The 23,705-nt window shown below is 40.7% G+C and overlaps 1 protein-coding gene across 10 annotated transcripts in view; it reads right to left on the bottom strand.

Moving 5' to 3' along the window:
* The window catches only part of zbtb40 (zinc finger and BTB domain containing 40), a 60,018-nt gene that overhangs the window by 21,626 nt on the left and 14,687 nt on the right, over window positions 1-23,705 (bottom strand). For 4 of the 10 annotated variants that reach the window (XM_061833171.1, XM_061833163.1, XM_061833172.1 and 1 more), the window contains 9 exons: window positions 17,448-17,658; window positions 16,982-17,326; window positions 13,237-13,443; window positions 12,908-13,072; window positions 9,776-9,990; window positions 9,481-9,637; window positions 6,400-6,638; window positions 3,362-3,470; window positions 6-2,131 (listed from right to left, as the gene is read on the bottom strand). In XM_061833171.1, coding sequence (XP_061689155.1) covers window positions 2,010-2,131; window positions 3,362-3,470; window positions 6,400-6,638; window positions 9,481-9,637; window positions 9,776-9,990; window positions 12,908-13,072; window positions 13,237-13,443; window positions 16,982-17,326; window positions 17,448-17,658 — 1,770 coding nt within the window. In that variant the 3' untranslated portion in view covers window positions 6-2,009. Of the gene's footprint in view, window positions 1-4; window positions 2,132-3,190; window positions 3,471-6,399; window positions 6,639-9,480; window positions 9,638-9,775; window positions 9,991-12,907; window positions 13,073-13,236; window positions 13,444-16,981; window positions 17,327-17,447; window positions 17,659-23,705 lie in introns of those variants that run through there. The other 6 variants (XM_061833166.1, XM_061833165.1, XM_061833167.1 and 3 more) reach the window with 4 other exon arrangements.

The following is a 23,705-nucleotide window of genomic DNA, read 5'->3' on the forward strand; positions in this document are numbered from 1 at the left end:
AAGATATTGTGGAAGCAATAATTCAGTTTTATAACAAGAAAAAGAGATATCATTGTGAATTAAAAAAAAAAGAAATTTAGAAGTGGGCTTTAAAATTTTAAAAGTTTTTTGTGTGGCTAAACGTTTATTTTAATTATAAGTTTCACTTAAAACTGTTCTCAATAAAAGTGATTTGATGGGGATGGAAATGCTGTAATCATGTAATGTATTTATTAAGCCAAGTATGAAGCATGGATGACATTTGATGTTGCTCATAGCGGTCAAAGGGGCTGTTTTAGGACTTAGTGTGTTTGCTCAAACAAAAAAAATGAGAAGGAACATTACTCCATGCTAACACTAACCCGGGATTTCCAAAAAGGACTGAAATTGCAGTCACAGGTTAGTCACTTAAAAAAAAAAAAAAAAAAAAAAAAATCGCACACAAAAGCAGATGCAATATTTAGAATGAAAAAGACAAGACTGACGCCTGCATTATAACAACTGGCTTGAAACATTGCAAGGGCCAAAAAGCCAGACAATGAAGGGGACGTCGCTGAAATCTTGTGTCCTGAAAACAACAATCTTCAACAAACGCGCCACACTGAACAGAGAATAAGGGCCATTAGCATGGCTACTAAGTGACAGTTGCAGCCAGATGAATCAGATCCATTAGATGAGACTTGACATACTGTGCCTTGTGATGAAAGTATTCGGGCCCCTAGAACTTTTCAAACTTTCGCCACATTTCAGACTTCAAAGACATAAAATTAATTTTTTGGTGTCAAGAATCAGCAACAAGTGGGACACAATCGTGAGGTGGAACGAAATTTATTGGATGTTTTAAACTTTTTTAACAAATAAAAATGTGAAAAGTGGGGCGTGCAATATTATTCGGCCCCCTTGCATTAATACTTTGTAGTGCCACCTTTTGCTGCAATTACAGCTGCAAGTTGCTTAGGGCAGTGTTTTTCAACCTTTTTTGAGCCATGGCACATTTTTTACATTGCAAAAATTTTGTGGCACACCACTAACCAAAAATGTTACAAAACTCTGTATAGTATATTTAATTACAATATAATTTCTCTATTTATACTCAGTCAGTGTGAAACCTGGGCCTGTTTAGATGAACACAAAGCCAACCCTGAACCAAAGGTAAAGTCTTAGCAACGAGGGCCTCACGGTGCAAAAAACAGTGCGTAACAATCAGATCTGGGTTTCTTTCCTTCACTCTACTCACGAAGCCTTTGGTGCACCCGACCATGGCTGCAGATCCATCAGTGCACACACTTGTCCAGTTTTCCCACGTAAGTCCTCCCTGGTCAAGATATTCCGACGTGACCCGAAAAATTTCCTCTCCAGTTGTTTTTTCTGGCAGTGCCTTGCAAAATAGGAAGTTTTCTCTAATGGCACCTCCATCCACAAAACGCACATTGGCCAAGAGCTGAGAATGTCCACTAATATCCGTAGACTCGTCAACTTGCAACCCAAATTTCCTACTGATGCGTATCTTTTCCAAAACATGGCTTTCAATGTCTGTAGACATGTCATCAATACGCTTGGCAATTGTGTTATCAGAGAGCGGGACTTTAGCGATGTCTTTAACTGCATCAGGGTCGTTGACATTGGCTTAACAGGCAGGTAGTATTAATGTCTCTGCCACAGTGTGTGGCTTTTTTGATTTCGCAACAAGTTCGGCGACTAGGGAACTAGCTTTGAGCGCTTTCTCATTTACCTTTGTGATTTTTCTCATAAACGTTGCCTGTTTCTCTATGTTTACACACAGGCGAACAGAATAGTCTATCGGCTTGTTTTGAAGCGACGGGAGTGTCGTTTGGATATGGCGTTTAAGCTTGCTTGGCACCATGGCGCTGTTGGATAGCTTCTCGCCACACACCAGGCATAACGGAATAGGTGTCGTCTCATCCCCGGTGAAAGTAAATCCAAACGAAAGATAGCTTTCACTATATTGCCTTGAGCTCACCGTCTTTGCTTTCTTTTTCCCACCACTCATACTCGGGCCTTCATCCGGGTCAGAATCTTGTCCAGGGCGCAGTTCGGAGTTTGCAGTTGTCCTTTTTAAAAACTTCTCCATGACTGTCACCACAGCCTCTTAGGTGCATCACTAATTCTCTTGGAGGAACGAGGCAATCAGCTACGTGTTGCCACACAGACAAATATTACATTAGTCTGCCAGCCTTTACAGCACGGACACTGGACAATGACATAATAAAAATTATTAATAAATGTTAATTTAAAAAAAAAAAAAGTGATATTGGAAAATTTCTCACGGCACACCTGATGATCTCTCACGGCACACTAGTGTGCCGCGGCACAGTGGTTGAAAATCACTGGCTTAGGGTATGTCTCTTATCAGTTTTGCACATCGAGAGACTGAAATTTCAGCATATTCCTCTCTTGCCATTAACTTCTTCAACAGTTAATTTACAATTCCATTGTAATATGATACCAATTTGGTTTGCAGATTATACCCAGATCTCAGTCTTATTATACATTATTCATGGCCTCACTGTTGTAGTCTCGCTTGCACCACTTGCATATTTGTTAATAATGGCCACTCATGCTTGAGAAGTATCTGCACCATTTGAAAAATGGTGAACTGCACAAGACTGTTGTTCGATTCATCACTGAAAACTGCTCCAGCACTCGGCATTATTTGCACAATTGTCAAAAAAAAAAGCATCGCCATTACCACATTAGTACCATTCTACCTCTTTATTCTTCAGTGACTGTGTTCTGTATGTTTCTCTGCCTCAAAAGTATTCACTGTCAATTGACTCACTGTACTAGAGCAGCTCCAACTACCAGAGACAAACTCATTGTTTCTGAAACACTCGGCAAATAAAGATGATTCTATTGTGTAAAATCTCAAATATATTGAAGTTTTTGATTATCACAACATTAAATGTGAAAAAAGGTTCAATGGGGTAGAATTTCATTTTCAAGGCACTGCACAGTAGATTTACATTGATTTAAATTTGTCCAAATACTTTTGAGTGACTGAAAAAGAAGGTATGCAAATTGTAAATGAAATCTCTTAAGGCTTCAAGTCTACAATTCAATCCGATATTATATGGCATTAATTAAAATCCAAATTGGTCGAGGTAAAATAATAAAACCACTGTCATTGTCCCAAAACTGCATAGGTCTCCGCAAAAGAAGGTAAAATTTTAACTGTTACAATTTTTTTTGGGTCAACCTATAATAGCTCAAAGACTGGTGCGTTGTGTTGTGGAACCAGTTGGAGAATTGACAGAAAGCAGCTAAAAATTAGCCGGTTTGTTTTCACAGATGAACGTAACAGAATTGTTTAGGAGGTCATACATATTGACCTCCACAACCTCTGCTGGGGAGGCGCCTTCACCTTCTCCTGCCACAGTCACAAACACTTGCTGGGTCACAGCCAACTGCGACTCTTTCTCGGAGGCTGCTGACTGCACTGCCTCTCCCTCTGGATGGTGCGGTGAGATCACCTGATTCAGGGGAGAGAAAGGTTTATCATTATTTTTGCAAGTTTCCCAACCAGCTCAGGTAAGATTCTGTGATGATTGGACCGTTTTGTGATATTTAAAAAAAGAAAAAAACTCCTTTGTCAACAAAAGACTACCGCATTTTCTGGAGGACAAGCTGCTACTTTTTTGGGGCACTGTGAACTCTGTGGACTTTATCCTATGCGCTTTTTTTTTTTTTTTTAAACACTAGCAGCTATGAGTTTAAAAGTACAAAAAAAAAACTTGTTTAAATCCAATTGTTAAAAAACCGGCGTCCCCGACAATGCACTCGGATTTAGGCATGTGCAGTATTCACCTGTATAGGAGAAGAAAACTATTTTTAGCAGGTGTAGAAGAAGAATGTACGTCAATCTAAAAATTTTATTAGTTTGCATGCTCTCCCCGTGCCTGCGTGGTTTTTCTCCGGGCACTCTGGTTTCCTCCCACATCCCAAAAACATGCAACATTAAATGGACACTCTAAAATGCCCATAGGTGTGATTGTGAGTGCGACTGTTGTCTGTCTCTTAAGTGCCCTGCGATTTGCTGGCAACCAGTTCAGGGTGTACCCTGCCCAGCAGTACTCCCCGTGACCCCTGTGAGGAAAAGTGGCAAAGAAAATGGATGGGGATATATATATATATATATATATATATATATATATAAAACACAGGGAGTCCTGGCTAATGCTTGTCCGTGTTTGTGCGCCGGACGTATCTTGACATTTTTACCCTCCTTTTTAGACATTATTGCCCGAAAGAAGAAAGGTATGTCTTTCAGCAATTCTTCTGCAGCCAAAAGAAAATCCAGTACCATGAAAATGAAGCTCAAGATCATAAAAAGATTGGTGAAAGGAGAGTCACCACCACCACCACCACCACCACCACGGCTTCAGTCGGTCGACTGTAGTGAGAGTTATTGAAAAGCCGGTATTTTAGCGCATCTGAAGGGTTCTGTTCCTTTGTTGGATACAATGATCACAAAACAAGGTTCTTTGATACTTGTCGAGAACAACTACAGGAAATGTTTGAGCTCTGTAATTGCAACTAAAGGCTACTGTATTATATTAACATTGGTGTTCAAATACCTATTTGTGGCTGTATCACACAAATAAATCGTTACATAAAAAAAAAATAAAAATCATACATTGTGATTTCTGGATTTTTCTTTTTAGATTATCTCTCTCACAGTGGACATGCACCTACGATGAAAATTTCAGACCCCTCCATGATTCCTAAGTGGGAGAATTTGCAATCTAGCAGGGTGTTCAAATACCACACACACACACACACACACACACACACACACACATATATATATATATATATATATATATATATATATATATATATATATATAAACACACACACACACACATACAAACATACATAATTTTAATATTAGTTTAATGATTCAAAGGATTTGTAAATCCTAGAAACAAAAAAGTTTGTACAAAATAGGTTTTGAGTTTGTAAAGTCAACAGCGGACTGCAATTTTTTTTTAAACACACCCCTTTCAACAAATTGCCCAAGTGCACAGCCTTAAGAGTGTGTATATCGGGAATGTGGGGTCTTGTTGGTTTTCTGAGAATCTATAATATGATATGATAACTTGTTTGACACGCAGCAATAATAAAAATACTGAAAATATGGATGAATCTGGTTGATCACTTTGGACTGCTATTATTTTGAATAGTACTGTATCCATCCATCCATTTTCTGAACGGCTTATCCTCACTAAGGTTGAGGGCATGCTGGAGCATATCCCAGCCATATTCGGGTGAAAGGTGGGGTACACCCTGAACTGGTCGCCAGCCAATCACTGGACACGTAGAAACAAACAACCCTTCACAGTTGCATTTACATCCAAGGGAAATTTAAACTTTAACCCCCAGCATGGTTTGTCGGACCAAAAAGATTTTTGGTACTTTTAATGCCACATTTCTCAAGATGGAGCATGGGAAGTTTGAAGGAATTTGACCAAAGCTGTAGGAGCATTGAGCAAAATTATGCACTCTTCCAAAAGCAAACATTTGGCAGTTTTTATTCAAAAGGTCATATATAGCTCACTTCCTGTAGGAGCTACGACATCAGCCATGCAACTTTTTTGTTCATCTTGATGCCCTATCTGCATATAAAATTTCAGAGCGGTATCGCATAGGTTTGCCAAGCTATCCTTCGTTGTTAATTTAGGTCATGTTTGTGGCAAGCGTGCCAAATGTCCACTTTTAAGGGCATCCCAGTCATATAGATATATAGAGATATAAAAAAATCCTTCAAGAACTTTTAATGTCCCCTGTGTGGAGATGATACACAGCATGTTTGAAGCGATTTTGACCAAAGCTGTAGGAGTTCACAAATGTACGAAAAAAATACAGTTTTGCATTTGTGCATTCAAAAGGTCATAGGTCACTTTCTATAGAAGCTATGATATTGTGCACACTGACTTTTTGTGCAGCCAGGTCCAGTCTATATGCATACAACATTTAAGATCTTTAGTGCATAGGATTGCAAATTTGCTCATGAATGAACTTTTAGCATGTTCTAGGTGGCGCTGTGGAGCCAATTTTTGGAAATGGTGCATGAAAACTCAAAAATGCAAAATTTTTCACCGGGCCCTACGTGTGCCAAATTTGGTGAGTTTTTGTGCACATTTAGGTTGTCAAAACGGCTGTAGTTGGAATGACTAAAATAGTAATATTAGCAATTCTCTTTGACGTGTAAAAACATTAGAGGCCCTACACTCACTCCCGAGCAGTCTATGCTCAGTCCCCTAATTAGTTGTATGACTGAGAAAGCAAGTGAAATACTTACACTACTAATACATTTTCAATACAGTAACTTGTAATTGTAACCAACTAAATTTCCAAAGTAATCTTCCCAACATTGGTAATAGCAAAGGGAGCTCTTACAGTCTGTGAACTGGAGGCCTCCTGCTCACCGCCTTCCTTCGGTGTCTGCTGAGCCCCCATGTGGCAGGAGAGGAGGTGCTCCTGCAGCTCCATTTCAGAGGTGCAGACCAGGGCGCAAAGGGGGCAGATGAAATCGTTGGTGCTTGTTGTGTACTGGCTGCACATGTGCTCCTGCATCTCTTCTGGCCCACCAAACACGACTTGACAATGCGAGCAGTGGACGGTGGATGCTGCAGAACCTGGGAAGGAGGGAATGAGAGGCACAAACAAAGAGCTCAGAAGAAAAAGCGAAGCAGCAAGAATTTAAAAACTACTAGCATTTAAAGATTGTAGATTCACAGTTGACGACATCAGCAAAGTGTAATCATAGATGGCATAACCAGGGGTGCACATAATGTAGTCCTCAGGTGCACACAGAGTATTAAATGCACACCTGCAAATTTGATTGTATCAGTACACACTTGCGTACCAACAAGCATATTCTTTCTTTTTTTTGGGAGGGGGAGGGGGGGAGACGGTGCTCAAGTGGCGTTGTCATTCACGAACAATTTGTTAAAACGAATCAATCTTTCGAGTTAACATACTGAATGGAATGATTTTAAAATGGAGCCATCCGACAAGGTGGCGAGCTCCATCAGTGTCTTGATTTTGCTGAATAGCAGCTACAAAATGGTCCGTCAACAAACAGTACGTCTTTACATGAAACCAAACAGCAACAAAAAAGAATGGGGACCACTGCTGTAGATAACTACTACAAATCGCATAAATCGTGTGGCCCCATACTGCAGGACAGCGTCGGGACGAGCTTGAATGCCCTATGTACAGGCTGTCCACCAGCTGGGATAGACTACTAAAGACAAGACTACTAAAATGTAAAGTAGCATAAAGAACTAAAAAGAGAAAAATGCTTATAGGGCAGTTAAAAAAAAAAAAAAAGGGCTTTTCCTTAATTTATTCAGAAACTAAAAAATAGGGTGCATGTCTATAAACAGACATAAGCTCATTTAGTAAGGGTGGTGAGCCTTAAAAAAATAAAAAAACAAGCAGCAAATAACAGCTTCTGGTGCCTACCGTATTTTCAAAATGACAAGCCGCTACTTTTTTCGGCCACCGTGAACCCTATGGTCTGTTTCATGTTGCAGTTAAATTTTTATTTTTCGTTTGCCAGTGGTTATCAATAAACATACTACAAAAACTTGTTCAAACATAATGCTTAAACATGACCGTTCCCTGTAAAGTTATGGGCATGCGGAGACGCCTACCATCCGTAGAAGAGGAATACTTCCATCATGCATAGAAGAATACATTAAGGTGAAAACAACTGGCCACAAGAGAACACAGTTCACGTGTTTTGAGCTTCACCGCTTCCGGACAAAAGCTTCTGTCATTGGTTATTTTTAAGCAGATCACTATGCTAAAAGAAAAACTCACAAAAGGCAGAGTCACTAAAATTAACAAAAAAGGTTGGCTGATGTAAAGTTTAATGTAAGTCTGACGGAGTGTTACAGTAGGTGCCCAGGAGCATTTTTTTGCTTGAAAAAAAGAGTTGCTCTTTTTGAATAGTAAAAGCATCCAAATAAGTGGATTCTTTGAAAACAGCCATCAAAGCTCAAACTCCATTCCAGCTGTTATTCCCTGTGGTAAAGTAAATGCTTGTAGCCAATAGAGATCAGTGTGAATCATGCACACCATGGTGAGTGGGAGGCTTGGATGACTAGCGGCAAGAAGTGTTTTTAAAAAAACTGGTTGCATCCAGTGGAACAATGGGTTAGAGCGTTGGCCTCAAAGTTCTGAGGAGTGGGGTTCAAATCCCGGACCCGCCTGTGTGGAGCTTGTGTGTTTTCCCTGAGCACTCCAGTTTCCTCCCACATCCCAAAAACATGCAACATTCATTGGAGACTCTAAATTGCCCCTAAGTGTGATTGTGAGTGCAGCTGTTTGTCTCGATGTGCCCTGCAATTGGCTGGCAACCAGTTCAAGCAGCGCTGTTAAAATAAGCGGCTCAGAAAATCTATGGATGGATGGTTGCAAGTGAAGATCTTCCTTCTCTGAGGTATGCTAGTGGATTTTGAATGCATGGGGCAGTGTGAAAGTATCTTCCATCAGTCGGTGACGAAGATACAGAAAGTGCATCACATGTAAAGATTGACACCCTCCCCCCCAAAAAATTTTTACGTTGCTTCTAGCCAATGGAAGGATGTGATGCCAGGACGGTGCCACAGACTAAGAGACAGGAAGTGCATCATGGCTCAAGATTGACATCACTCCAAGCCAAAATGATGCCAGGAAGGTTCTCCGGCGGTAGTCAATTGGAGAGCAGCTCTATTGCGCCGCTTTCAATCAAAGATACAGTACAGGATGTTGACGTTCGGTGGAATCCAGCGCTATTTTTTCCTTTTATACCCTGAACTTTTTTCGTAACTAGAGACAAAAATTTTCTGGGGAGGCTTTTCATAAAATAAATCTTTTGTTTGTAGAGATTCTCGTCAGTAGAGGTACCACTGTATTTGAAAACCACACCAAAATTACGTGCACCCCGGACATAACTATCAACTTATAAATTTCGTCAAACGTTATAAAATGTTTTGTTATGGGTCCCCTTGAAAAGCAAGACATTCAATCGCTAATGAGCATCCAAGAACATCATTTCCAAAGTGGCTGACAGGAAGAGCTTAAAAAAGGTTGTTTTTTTTTTTTTTTCAATAAAACTTCAGACAAGTAATTAAAAATTGTGAACATTTTAGGAAAAAAAAAATCTTTATACATGGGTTAAATTAAATTGGGTTAATTGCTTTTTGATTGTCCCCTGTAAAAACAGAGCCTTGTTGAAAAACAGTCACTGGTCACATTATCCCCTTCCATTACAATGGGTTGGAGTATCTTAGAAACTGCCATATAATGACGATAAATTTCATGAAGTTTGCACAAAAACAAAATCTCAAAATCAATTAAAAAAAAAAAAAACTTTTCCTTCCTTTAGCTTGTTTTGTTGGTTTTCAATTTTTGTGTCAATGGCTGCCTGACCTTGGCTTTGAGTAAAATTTTTTAAATGCAAATGTACAGGATTTTCTTCATGTTCACCTTCATGTTCAGCTTCTCTGTGTTTGGCCAGGCTGGAGGCACAGGGGAAGAATCTGAAGCAGATCTCACATTGGACCAGGGTCTTCAATTGGCGTGTCTGGTTAGCAAACACCTCAGGGTGATTAGTCCTGTTATGGTACCACAGGCCAGACAGTTGCTGTAGCAAGAAAGGGTGAACAATTACATTGACAATAAAACACCAGGTCAATATCAAGGGTTAGGGTTAATGAAAAAATGAACTGTGCATGAACACTTCTCTACTGTGTGAGGTCAAACAAGAAGAAGGCCATCCTACCTGGTAAGACTTGTTGCACAAGTTGCAGATAAAGGGCTTGACACCAGTGTGTATGGACTTGTGTTTGTCGAGCAGCAAAGCGCTGGTGAAGACTTTGCTGCATGTGGGACACTTGTGGAACACCTTTAAGTGGAGCTCCTCTATGTGCTTCTGATGCTCCTCTAAAGTCTGGAAGCTGAGGCAACACTTTTGACAGTTGAGAGGCTGCGACATGTCTGACAGAAAGCACGAGAAAAAACTGAGCATTTTGTTCATGTTTGGGGGTTACAGTATGTGGACTACGTATTTTTTGCTTTTGCTAATTTAGTTTGGATCGATGTTGCTTCACCCTCCCATTGATAGAGTATGATGCAATGGCAATTTAACATCATTAGGAGAAAGTGGGTTCTTTCTCAGGAATATTTAACCAGAAATGGAAGTTTCTAGGTCCTCGGGTCTCCGTTACATGAAGATTTTGACTTTTTAACAAGATTGTTGGTGTTTTCTTGCATATGCAGTATCAATAAAAGTATGAAGACAAACAACCTATGAGAACACGTTTTATATCTTTAGATTTTTTTTATAGTGTCACTATTTACCATCACAATTGTCCTTCTTAAACATGTACTTCTGGTGTACACCAAATCTACATTATTTACTTATTACAGATGAGCAACACAAAATCAGATTAAGAGGAAAATAACCACAGGCACTTTGTATTAATCGTCGACAACCTTCTATTGTTGTAGTTTTAAGCAGATGACTGAAAAAGTTCAAGAGTGTAACTTGTGTGCAGGGGAAATTCATTGACAAATGACTAATTTTTTACTCAAGTTCACAGAAGATTGAAAACTGATTAATGTTCTTTGATATTGTTTAAAGATTAAAAACAGAAATTAAGCAGTATCACATGAGATGTTTTACTCAATATTCACCAACCTTTTTGAAACTAAGTTACGCCTTGGGTACTGATTATGGCGAAGGGCCACCAGTTTAATATACAGATTAAGTGGGCCTCCATACATTTGCGGTTTAGCAAATTCAGCCACAGTAGTACCTCTATTTACAAAAGTCTTTACTAATGGAAGATTGACGTTACGAAAAGCCTCCCTGGAAAATTTTTGTCTCTAGTTACGAAAGAAATTCAGGTTATGAGAGGAAAAAAAATGGTGCTGTATTCCACTGAACGTAAATATCCTGTACTGTATCGTGGTTTAAAAGTGGTGCGATAGAGCTGCTCCCCCATTAGCTACTGCCAGAGCATTTTCCTGGCATCATATTGACTAGGAGCAATGTAAATCTTTTATTTTTGGGCGGACATCAATCTTTACCTGTGACACACTTCCTGCATCTTTGTCACCGAATCCACTGTCATACGCGCACACTTGTAGTCTACAACTTCTTTGCGGATATATCCATCTTTTTTCACCACGGGGCCCAAGAAATTGATGGCCATTGCCGGTGAGAAGAAGACGAGAGTTGTTTTCTCCATCAAAATAAACCAAGACATTGTTGCGAAATATGAAAAAGTAAAGTGTGCATATGGCTTCATGCTCATGCTGCTCCTCCACGCGAACTTGACTTGAGAGGTTCGAAGTAGAGGCCAAACGAAAGTTGAGGAAATTGTTTTTCTAGGAAAGGCTGACAAGTTGACTCTGGAGCACCACGAGGATCTTTCGATGGAGAGCTTGGAATCAATTAGGCTATTTACATGTAAAATGAGTTTCTACTTACGAATGTTTGACGTTACGAAATGACTTCAGGAACGGATTCATTTCGTAAATAGAGGTACCACTATGTATGCAATTTTTTTTGGAATGTAACCCTCGATTAGCAGAAAACACCACCTCCAAATGATTTTGTATTATGTGATTTTAAAGGGGAAATCCAGTGGTTTGCATTAACAATGTATCCAATAGGTCATGTAATATGTACTCTATCTTGACAATGTGATGTTAAATCCTTTCTCTTTTAATAGTGTTTTGAGAAGATTTTTAATCAACAATTGCAAATTTTCAGGGGCACTGCCATTTTCGTGAGTCACATGACCTACGTGAGCGTATGTGACGTGTTACGTGCTGTTCCAAACCCTGGATTACATGGGACACCATTATGCCCAGCGCTGATTTCTCGGATTTATCTTCATCTGACGAAGAAATAGCAGTATTGGTTGATCGGTAAGACGAAGGAATATTGCCATACAGAGCGGCGGAGCCGTGAGCTCGCTCGGCCGGGAAGCTCCCTTTGCCGAGCGGTGGAGCCATGAGCTCGCTTCCCGCCGAGTCAGGAGGTTGCTCGGCCAGGGAGCTCGTAAGATTCCGCGTCATTCCGCCCGAAGAACCATCCAAATATTCAACATTTACAGCCGAGCAGCGGTGCTCGCTCAGTTTACAGCCACAGGTTCAAATCTGTATGGAAGTGTTCCTCCGTCTTCCCGATGAACCGGGCGGCCGTCCCGCTTACGGCTGTGTATGGAAGTAGTCCTCCGCCTTCCCGATCAACCGAGCCGCTCATGGGTGTTTATGGAAGGCGAGTCGCTCACACCTTTGCCGCTCACAGCTGTGTATGGAAGTATTCCTGCATCTTCCAAATCAACCAATACTGCTATTTCTTCATCAGAAGAGGATAAATCAGCGCTTGGCATAAATGGTGTCCCATGTAATCGAGCCTTTGTTGCGGCATGGTACAAGTCACATCCGTGCATGGAGGTCAGGCGACTCGCAAAAATGGCAGCACCCCTGAAAATTTGTAATTGTCAATAAAAATCTTCTCAAAACACTATTAAATGAGAGAGAACATAACATCACATAGTCAAAATACAGTAGGTATGTAGATATGTATTTATATGTATCTGTATTTGGGAGAACAATTCTGAAGTACCAGTTGTTAAAATGTCCCGTTGTGTTGAGTATAGTCTCATCTTTCGCTCTAGATATGAGGTCATGTAAGCAAGCGCTAGTACGGTAGTATTGTAACACCTCTCAATGGTAAAGGAAGTGATGGTCGGTTATCTTATTGATCATGCAATGAACGTGCTACCGTGGGTCCATGTTTGTCCCATCCTTGTAGCTGACATCAGACCTAAATAAGTTTCTGTCCATAGTTTAATGCATCACAAACAAGAAACGATGTGCAAGTTGTGTCTGTTCTTACTGTGGAAGGTTTGCAGGTGGACGGTCAACCCGCTGGCCTGGCTGTGCCCTTTTCCACATTCCCGACATACGTAGGGCCGATCACCTGTGTGCGTTCTCACATGCCGCGTGAGCTCGATTGATTGGGCGAAGACAGCCTTGCAATACTGACATGCATACATCTTGCCTAAAAGAAAAAACAGTCAAAAACAGTTTTAGGCACTATTTGTAATGCCTTTACATTGATGATTCGACCTCTAAAATTAACCCATCAAAGCGATGGACACAACCAGCAGTTGTGATGTGAAGACACCATCATGAAGTGTGCCTTGGTATGTGTTCATGCCTCACCCTCTGAGTGTTTCTTCTTGGTGTGGTAGGCCAGTGCGGCTGCCACACTAAAGCTCATGTCACAGTGTTTGCAATGGTAGGGCTTTTCCCCTGTGTGCAGCCGCATGTGATTCTTCAAAGAAGAGGTGGCGGGAAACTTAGCGCCACATGTCTCACAGGCGTATGGCTTCTCATCAAAATGCTCAGTCCGCTTGTGGTAAATCATACCTGAACAGTATTCATATGGAAGGAGCAGAGAGACACCAGCATCAGACTAAACAAAAAATGTTTTCATCCTAAACAATTGACTCCTCTGGACAGCAATTACAGTATATCATAACCAGAGTATAGGAATATTTGATGCCAAAATATAATGTAAAAATACAGTTAAGTTATGGTCACCCAGGGGAGTGGGTGAATAGGGAATTACTAAATCGCAACACAGTGGTAACTACTTATGAACGTGTCTTCTTCTGCAAGATTCAGGTTAGAAAAAAGCCTCCCCAGAAAGTATTTGTCTCGAGTTACGAAAGAAATTCAGGACATAAACGGAAAAAAATGGCGCTGGATTCAACCGAATGTAAATATTTTGCACTCTTGGTTTGAAAGCGGCACGATAGAGTTGCTCTCCCATTGGCAACCACTGGAGCACTTTCCTGGCCTTACTTTGTCTAAGAGATCTCAATCTTTAGCCATGACGCACATCCTGTCTCTTCATAAGTGCGGCGAAATAGAGCCAATTGGCTAGCACATAGCATCTTCCTGGCATCACACCCCTCCATTTGACTCAGAGCAACGTCAATCTGTTTTTGGAGGGGGGCACGTCAATCTTTATCCGTGACGCACTTCCTGTATGTCCTTCACTGAATCCATTGCCATATGCTCATGCACACTCAATGTCTTTGTGGATTTATTCATCTTTTTTCACCATGGACCCCAAGAAATTGGTGGGCAGTGCCATCATGCTACTGCCATGTGGCAACATCCTGTTGCTGTTCGACTTGAAGTTGAGGAAACAGTGTACTCTGTTCAGTGCCTTTCTAACTTCCCCATTACTAATCATTGCCACTTCCTGGTCATTCAGGCATGCCTCAACAGTACCTTCTCTCCCATTCTCTTCATTCATTAACTTCTTAAAGTACTCTTTCCATCTACTTAGCATACTACTGGCACCAGTCAACATATTTCCTTCACTATCCTTAATCACCTTTACTTGCTGTACATCCTTCCCATCTCTATCCCCCTGTTTGGCCAACCTGTAGATGATATTTTCTCCCTCTTTCGTATCCAACCTGGTGTACATGTCATATGCCTCTTGTTAGCCTTCGCCGCCTCTAACTTTGCCCTACATCGAATCTCAATGTATTCCTTCCGCCTTTCCTCAGTCCTCTCCATGTCCTACTTCTTCTTCGCTAATCTCTTTCCTTGGATGACTTCCTGTATTTTGGGGTTCCACCACCAAGTCTCCTCCCCTTTCGTACCAGAAGACACCCTAAGGACTCTCCTGCCTACCTCTCTTGAGTACCTTGGCAGTAGTATTCCAGTCTCCCGGGAGCCAACCAAGCAAACTATGAACTATAAATTTGAAAGGTTGCTTGCCACTTTGTTTATTTTTAAATCACAATGATATCCCCGTCTGTTTTTCTTGGTGTAAAACTGAATTATCAGAATATCTTGAGCAATGCATGTTGAAAGCTGAATGATGCTTCCTAACAGTTTTAAGGTTAATGTTATGTTGCCTCCTAAATTTAAAATACAGAATTAGCTTTTTGTCCGCTGTATTGTCTGTGCTTTCATCCTTGATCAGGCTGTGCCAAGGGGGAATTTTAACATTTTACACCATCTCATCCTGTACTTTCTTACTTTGGCTTCAGACCAGACCTATTTTACTCAAAAAAGAGAAAATCTCGTCCAGTTACATCACTTTTTCTTTTATTATTCATTTACCTCGACATTCACTAAAGAAATGGCACTTTTTAATTTACTTTTACCATTATTAGAGAGTAAACACAAGCAGCGTGTCTAACTCTCTTTGCTTTACGTTGCCCAGACTGTGTGGGTGGACAGTGTTTGTAATTATGAGTGTACCCCTTAAAGACGCGAAGGGGGGCGGAGCCAGGTAATCTAGCAGGAGACTGTGCTTCCGTGGGGGGGAAAAAAAAAAAAAAAAAAGTCAGGCTGTGGCCCATTGCGGTGGATTGGTTTTCATGTGGGCTGAGAATGTCAATGTATTTCTACTCATAACAAATTTTGTGTGGGATTTTTTGTGCTAAACTGTGCATATTTGCGAGTGTGATGGCGCACGGGCGTAAACGCACCTGTCAAATCACAGTGTCTAAACCAATAAGATGAACTGTATTTCATCTCTGCCTGCCACATAGTTTTAATGTCTGTGATCATTCCATGCTCTTTTTGTCAAATTACGAGAAATGAATGTTTTGATCTTTGTACTGGGAGCTGCTGATCGGTCAGAAAAATGCTTGACTGTAAACTTTAAAGGTCAAGTGTAATGAAAGAATGATTTTTAGTACGTTATTAATGAAAAAAACGGCAGCTGGTATGAACCCATCTGATTTTTCACCACAAACAAGATTTTGACATATATGGCTTTTTCTAACTCCCGCCATGGAAATCCTCTCAAGGGACTTGTTTTCGAAGAGCAGGAAGAGACTAAGGCAGTAGCACGCTCAAGTGGACTCGTTTCTTTCCATTAGTTTTACCTGCGGGAAGATAGCTCGTTGTTCCTTCGTGTTAGCCAAAATGCCGGCTCGTTGCCTTGCTGGATATTGCTCAAACACTCGGGAGGATGGATTCGCTCTTCATACTTTTCCAAAAGATCTGGTTTGTCGTGAACAATGGACGAGCCGCCAGCCAAGATGTGCCTCACAGATGAGCACGGCTTTGGCCGGGGTGGCTCACGCATACTGTTTGGGAGTCTGTTGTTAGAAGTAATCCGCATATCATATAAATATGGCTTGAAACAATAGGGTTATATTGACCCGGACACTTCACTCGATTGTGAGATGTTACAGTAGATGCAGCCAGTATGGCGACCACTTGGATGTCGAATGACACTTCGGCAACTTTGCGGATGGAAGACGCGCTCTCCGTTCATATTTATTTTTTTTGTGTAGACATTGTGAGTGAATAATGCTATATGTATTTTTCATTTTAATGTCTATTTTACAATATTTATAGGGATGACACTTGACCTTTAAAAACATGGACCACATATAGTAATGGAAATTGAGTAATGCATTACCAAAGACCTCACTTGAAGTCGCATTTGGTGATGCATTATCGAATATTTCAGAGAATGTAGGAGCGGTGTCAATAGTCCTCTCACGTGCATTGCTGTGATTACACATCATCCTCTGCACCTATATTGCCGTTGACTCTCACTGCACCACATTTAAAGGGAATAAGAGGACCCACTTTGATTGGTTGCAAATGAAGCCTGCTATAAACACACCCACAGTGGCAAAGACCACCCCCTCCTGCATCCACCAGGTTGCGCTAGTGCAAAAAATGACCAACACCAGTCTAACATGTCCATGGCACACAGTTTTTCACACCAGTCACAAAAATAAGACTGCATGAAATGTTGATCAATTTCTGATGCCGCTGAGTGTTTTACTCTTTCTTTCATGCACATCTTCAAATGACGATATGATCACAATTGCCATTCTGAACCATGAGCGAAACAATCGAAAAATTAACTGGCACTTTCTGCTACTTCCATCCTGGTTTATGAAGAGACATTCACCTGATGGGTGTGCAAAGGTTCTTCCACATAGGTCACAGGCTATCTTCTTCTTCTTGTCTCTTACAGTGCCTGGGTGAGACTCAGCCAAATGGCGCTGTAATGCCCGCTGGTTGGCCAGCTTCACAGAACATTGTGGACACTGCAGCTGACCTTCCTTGGACATGGGGCAGCGCTTCATATGGGTCATAACACGGCACTTGTAGGCAAAACTCTTCTTACACCAGTGACAGCAGTAAGACTTTGAAGACGAACAGTATGCATCTCTCTCATGCACTTCAGGGTCCTCTATGTTGCTTTGCTCCAGCTTTATTACACTTCTGCTGCAGTTCTCCTGTTCACAGCCGCCTGTGAAGGTAAGACAACTATTCAGCACCAACACAAATGCGGCATCTTTAAAAAAAAAATAAAAAAAAAAATCACTTTAGTGGAGTATCTCTCAGACCACACAAGGTTTCGTCTGCTTTACCTCCAGTCTGGTACCCATCTGGCTCCTGCATATTCTTCAACTCCTCCAGCTGAGAGAGCAGTAATACAGGGAAGGAAGAGGGAGCCCTTTGTTGGACAGTGCGGAGCAGCGTCAGGAGAGTTTGCTCACTGAAAAGTCCCTTCTCCACTTTGCCCAACAGCTTACTTACTACTGTGCTTGGCTCAGCTTCTTCACAGCACTTGCACACTAACTGACAAGAACAGAAAATCATCCTCTTATTAACAATGTCCATTTTCTTTATTTTGTGAGAAGCCTCTATCATCATTTCAAAGCTATTTCAATGAGTCAAGGAAAGTCAAACCAACATTTACATTTTTTTTTCAGTTTGATACACAGTGAACCCTGGGGATAAGATGCTGACCCACTACAAATGAAATTTCATGAAGATATTTTTCATAGTTCTATCGCTCCCACGCGTTTTAAACACAGTAACATAAAAACACATTTGAAACATCTGATTCTGAAAATTTTAAAAATGCAAACATAAAAAGTACTGGAAATACTATCGACGGCAGAGTAGCCGAGTGGCGAGTAGATCTGCCACACTGTTCTGAGGACTCAGGTTCCTCTGTGGAATTTGCATGCTCTCTGTGTCTACATTCTCCCAGTGCCTGTGTGGGTAGTCCCGTTTTCTCCCACATCTTAAAAACATTCATAAGATAAATAATGAACTCAAAATTGTCCATAGGCATGCATGTGAGTTTGAATAGTTATTTGTGCCCTGCAATTGTCTGGCAAGCAGTTCTGGGTGGATTCCGCCTCTCGGCCAGAGTCATCTAGGATGGGCTCCGGCACGACCACGACCCTGTTACGGTACAGAAAGTATTCAGACACCCTTAAATTTTTAACTTCATTACACTTACACACGGGAGAGCTCAGTGGTTAGAGCACTGGTTTGGTAAACCAGGGGTTGTGGTTTCGTATCCCACTGGGGCCTCCACTCCCTGAGAAGGGTTGCGTCAGGAAGGGCATCCGGCGTAAAAATTGTGCCAAACATATGTGCGTTCATCTGAGATGACACGCTGTGGCGACCCCGAAAATCAACAACCGTAATTTCTCATGAGAAATGCACAAAATTTTCTATAATGGTACCGCTACTGACTAAATTAATCCGTTCTGGAAGTTGTTTCATAACCTGAATTTTTTTGTAAGTAGAAGCGCGTTCTACATGTAAATAGCTTAATAAGTTCCAAGCCCCACGACCGTACCCCCCAAAAAATAAGCCTTCAAAGACCATAATTTAAACAAGAAGAATGATTATATTATTATAGTAATTATGTTCATTTACCTTTGGCATTGGGGCAACTATGCAAAGAGAACAGTGAGTGACAAGCAAAAGGCATCATTAGGGATGGAGGAGGAGGGAAACAGAGCCGAGATAAAACATATATGAACGTACACACACAAACTTAATTCCACTAAAGTTTCTTGGAGGCCATGGTGAAGAAAGATGAATAATCTTGCAAAAAATATCAACAAAAAAGTTGTAATTTTCCAATGTGAGTTTGCTTGTGACAGCACCAGTGTGATTCGGTGACAGTAGAGTGTCCAAGAGAGCAGCTCTATCATATAAACCAAAATATAGGAAGTACATCAGGGGTAAAGATTGACATCCAATCCAGCCAATGGGATGCCAGGAAGATCCTACGTAATGGCCAATAATGTGCCACACAATCAAAGATACAGGAAGTACATCATGGGTAAAGATTGATGTCCCTCCTAACCAATGGGATGCCAGGAAAATGCTCCTACGATTGCCAATGGGAGAGCAGCGCCACACAAACCAAGATACAGGATATTTACGTTACGTGGAATTTGGTGAATTGAGCGTGTATTTTTTTTCTTTTGCATCTTAAATTTCCTTCGTAACTAGAGACAATATTTAGAGACAATATCCAAGGAGGCGTTCCGTAACCTGAATTTTTTGTTGCCAGAGACATTCATAAAGTAGAGGTACCACTGTATTTTCAAAAAGTCTATGGACCGCATTATATTTAGGTATAGATTAGAAATAAAAAGGAAATCATATTGTAAAGTCATATACAGGTGCCGTAATTTTTGAGTATATTGCGCCCTGAAGTGTAACGCACACCCCAAAAGTTGACGTAAAAAAATTTAAAAAAAAACAGGAAAACCCTTCTACAAATGTACTATGTGCACCTCCAATTTGCTGCTACATATATGCTCAAAATTTTTTGGAATTTCTGTATTTATATTTTGTTAGGTTTGTACTTGTATTGTTTTTCAAAAACTATCAGTATAAAAATCATTAATAATAATTATTGTGCATGTGCTGATGTAGCGGTTAATATATAACTCGGGATAGGCCACAGGACACGCTTGTCCTGGTCCCTGTAATTGTCAGAACAGAATCCCTCAACCAGCTAAAATAAATGCTCAATGATGGCATAACATTTTATTAATACTGTTGATAACACATAAAAGTCTTAAACTAACACTTTTTAACTTTTTTTTTTTTTTGCATTAAATATTTGTGCATCGTCCAGTTTATCCTCTACATTACACATCCTTGGCCAAGACTTCCAAAGAAGCATCTGACTCATCTCCAATCTGAAAAATATCCATCATAGCTACCTTTGGTGCACCACTGTCGAACTCATCATTGATGACTTAGTCCACTTCCGGTGCCTCCTGCATTGCATCATGAACATCATCCTCTGTGCCATCTATGGTGCTTGTGAGGAAATATGTTTTGAATCCCAAGATTTTGGTTCAGCAGCGCACTCTCCATTCAACTACAAATCTGTAGCATCTTTCACTATGGAGTCAGGTGGCTATCAAAACAACGTGAGCTCAAACTACGTAGAAACGAGCATAATGGGCACATTTAAAAAAGTGAGCATTTCAATTGTGTTTGGTCTCGCTTTTTTTTTTTTTTTTAATGTACTCATTACGCCCTTACTACGTAGTTGGAACTCACGTTGTTTGATAACGACCTGAAGCCATTGAGCTCTCGTTGTTTTGACTGCTGCACTGTTTCCGGGTTGCTTGCGTCAGCGATGACATTTCTTTTAAAAGCGGCTGCATAACTAGTCGTTGCAGTAGACAGTTTTTGTCTTAGTTTAAGTTAAAACAAACTCACGTGCATTCATTTCTGATCTTTGGCGCAGTAGCAACAAACATGCTATGCTAACGATCGTAAGAACTTGACCGTAATAAATATAAATGTGTAACATAAGACATCGAATATCATATCGAATTGTATCTTCTCTTTTTTTTAACCACTAAGTACCTGTATACGACTATATAATGTGATTGCATTTTTTTATTTTTCATCCATACCTAAATATAATGCGCTTTATTAACTTTTTGAAAATATTTTTGGAAAAAAATGCACATTATTTGAGAAATTACGGTACCTAAGGGTGGTGATAAAGGTGTCGATTTACATTCCAGTATGATATGCAATGTCTAATGTTAAATTTATATATATTGCGGTAATGTGTGGCGATGTCGGGGGGTTGTCTTTCGGGAGTGTGGGATACCGAATGGTCTGCTACTGGCTGTTTGGTTCCTGTACAACCGGTGTCAAGATTTTGGTCCGCATCGCCAGCAGTAAGTGGGACTTGTTTCCGGCGAGAGTTGGACTCCGCCAACCCTCCACTTTGTCACTGATTCTTTTCAAAACTTTTATGGACAGAATCTTTAGGCGCAGCCAAGTCGTAGATGGGGTCCAGTTTGGTGACCTCAGTATTGCATCTCTTTTTTTTGCAGATGTGGTTCTGTTGGCTTCCTCGAGCCGTGATTGCCAACGTTCACTGGAGTGGCTCACAGCAGAGTGTGAAGCCGCTGGGATGAGAATCAGCACCTCCAAATCTAAGATCTTGGTCCTCAGTCGGAAAAGGGTGGCGTGCCCTCTCCAGGTCAGAGATGAGATTCTGCCCCAAGTGGAGGATTTCAAATATCGTGGGGTCTTGTTCTTGAGTATGGGAAGAATTCCGTGGGTGATCGATAGGTGGAATGGTGCAGCATCTGCAGTGATGCAGACTTTTTAATTGATCCGTTGTGGTAAAGCAGGAGCTAAGTCGAAAGGCGAAGCTCTCAATTTACCGCTCGATTTACGTTCTTACCCTCACCTATGGTCATGAGCTGTGGGTTATGATGATCGAGATCCCGGATACAAGCGCGCGAAATGAGTTTCTTCCACAGGGTCTTCGGGGCATCCTTTAAGATGGGTAGGAATCTCATTCATCCGGGAGTGGCTCAGTGTCTGGGGAAAGGGTAGTCTGGGCATTCCTGCTAAAGCTACTGACCCGTAAAAGCGGTAGAACCTGGATGGATGGATGTGTATCGCTAATCTGAGATTCCTGATCTGCTTGTGGCAGTTTGCCATGTTATAATGTTTAGCGTAATATTTTGTTGCTAATGTAACAGATCCCTGTGTATGTTTTAACATCAACTGATTGAATTCAGTCGACTAAAAAGGCTGGTTAAGCAGCCACTTTTAAAAGAAATCACCGCTGCTAAAGAAACTGGAAACTGTGAAGCAGGGCGGCAGTTCAAAATGGCTGTGGAGGTAGACGAAAGAGAAAATCATCAAGGAAAAAGCACAAGAAAGAGCTTTGAGATGTGGGGAAACAGTTCCCAGAGATGGTGGAAGAGCTGCTGCAGTTTGTAGCTGAAGAGAGGGCAAGATGCTGCACTATCATCACTGTTGAACTTCACCACTGTGCATGATGCATAGCATGACCCACCGGAGCAGGAGAAACTAGACCAAGTTGTCAATAATGAGTCTACCATGATGAATCACATTTAGCTGCTATGGACCTTCTTTTTCAGAGTGGAGACGAGTAAGATGCTTATTTTGAAAGCTTTGGTGAGTATGTCTAATGTTGTTGATAGACCCCACTATGCACAAAAGCTTCATGCACATATATTTAGTACAGGAAAATCTTTCTTACACAAAGGTTTCTTAAGCTAAAGAGTGTTAAATTGTTTATTGAATAATTAAGACCAATACTTCTTGACAACAGGTTACACAAATATATAATACATAAAAAGCTATACAGGGTATCCTTGTGACTTTGCGCTTCAGTTTTTGAGACTTCAGTGCATCACGGGTTTTTATTAATCAAAAGAAAAAAAATACAGGTAGATCAGCATATTGCGTAATGACATGTAGATACAAGGCGTGTGAATGGTTCCCTTGTGTGACATCAACCAACGAGAGCAAGAGTGGCTTCATCCCGTGAGCAGATTAGCTGCACATCTTCGAAGCCTCACCAAGTAACTTCCCTTGTCCCACCCATTTCCTTGTTTTGCCTGTTTCGCATATTTACTGTAGCTTAGTGTTTTGTTCGTGATAACTTTTTAAATTTTTTTTTAAGCGATAACGTTTTTTGATTATGTAGTTACAATACCACCTCAGCATTGTGCCCCAGTGAAAGTTTCCTCCGTGGCGCCCAAGAAGTGATAACACCACGGGCACTTTTGTCCTTTTAGGGATCCAGTGGGAGGAATGGACTCCAATTTGGGAACACTTTTATCAGGCATTTGGTTTGACTGAATGGAAAAAAAAAAAAAAAACGTTAAATAGCCAAGGGTCTGGGGGCTACAAACATGATCAAAGGATGATCACCAATTTTAACATGCAAGTTTTACAAATTGTATTATGAATGAAATATATCTAGTACATCTATAAATAAATGCTATTCTGATTTCAAAATGTACACGATATGATCATTCATTATTTAGGTGCATACCTTTACTCCCAAAAATTACAAATTCAAATACAAATTCAACTAATTAAACTACTAGAAGTGAAAGTAGACTGAATTCAGATTTGCATCAAGGCGCGCAAGCATGCTTTCATAATGTGTATATCGTATGGATTCAAAAACATTTTAATTTCTTGTTTTTGTAAATGATTGAAATGCATGAATTGAAAAGAAGATGTTAAATACTCTCTCATTTAATAGTGTTTTGAGAAGATTTTAGACAATTACAAATTTTCAGTGACGCTGCCATTTTCGCGAGTCACATGACCTACGTGCGCGGATGTGACGTGTACCAATCCGCAACTAAGGCTTGATTATATGGGACACCATTTATGCCCAGCGCCGATTTCTCGTATTTATCCTCATCTGATGAAGAAATGAGGATCGGTTAATCAGGAAGACGGAGGAATACTTCCATACAGATTTGAACTTGTGCCTGTAATTAATGTTGAATATTCGGATGGTTTTTTGGGCAGAATGACACGGAGTCTGGCTACTC

This window comes from Syngnathoides biaculeatus, chromosome 10 (assembly GCF_019802595.1).
Source record: "Syngnathoides biaculeatus isolate LvHL_M chromosome 10, ASM1980259v1, whole genome shotgun sequence".
Classification (NCBI taxonomy): domain Eukaryota; kingdom Metazoa; phylum Chordata; class Actinopteri; order Syngnathiformes; family Syngnathidae; genus Syngnathoides; species Syngnathoides biaculeatus.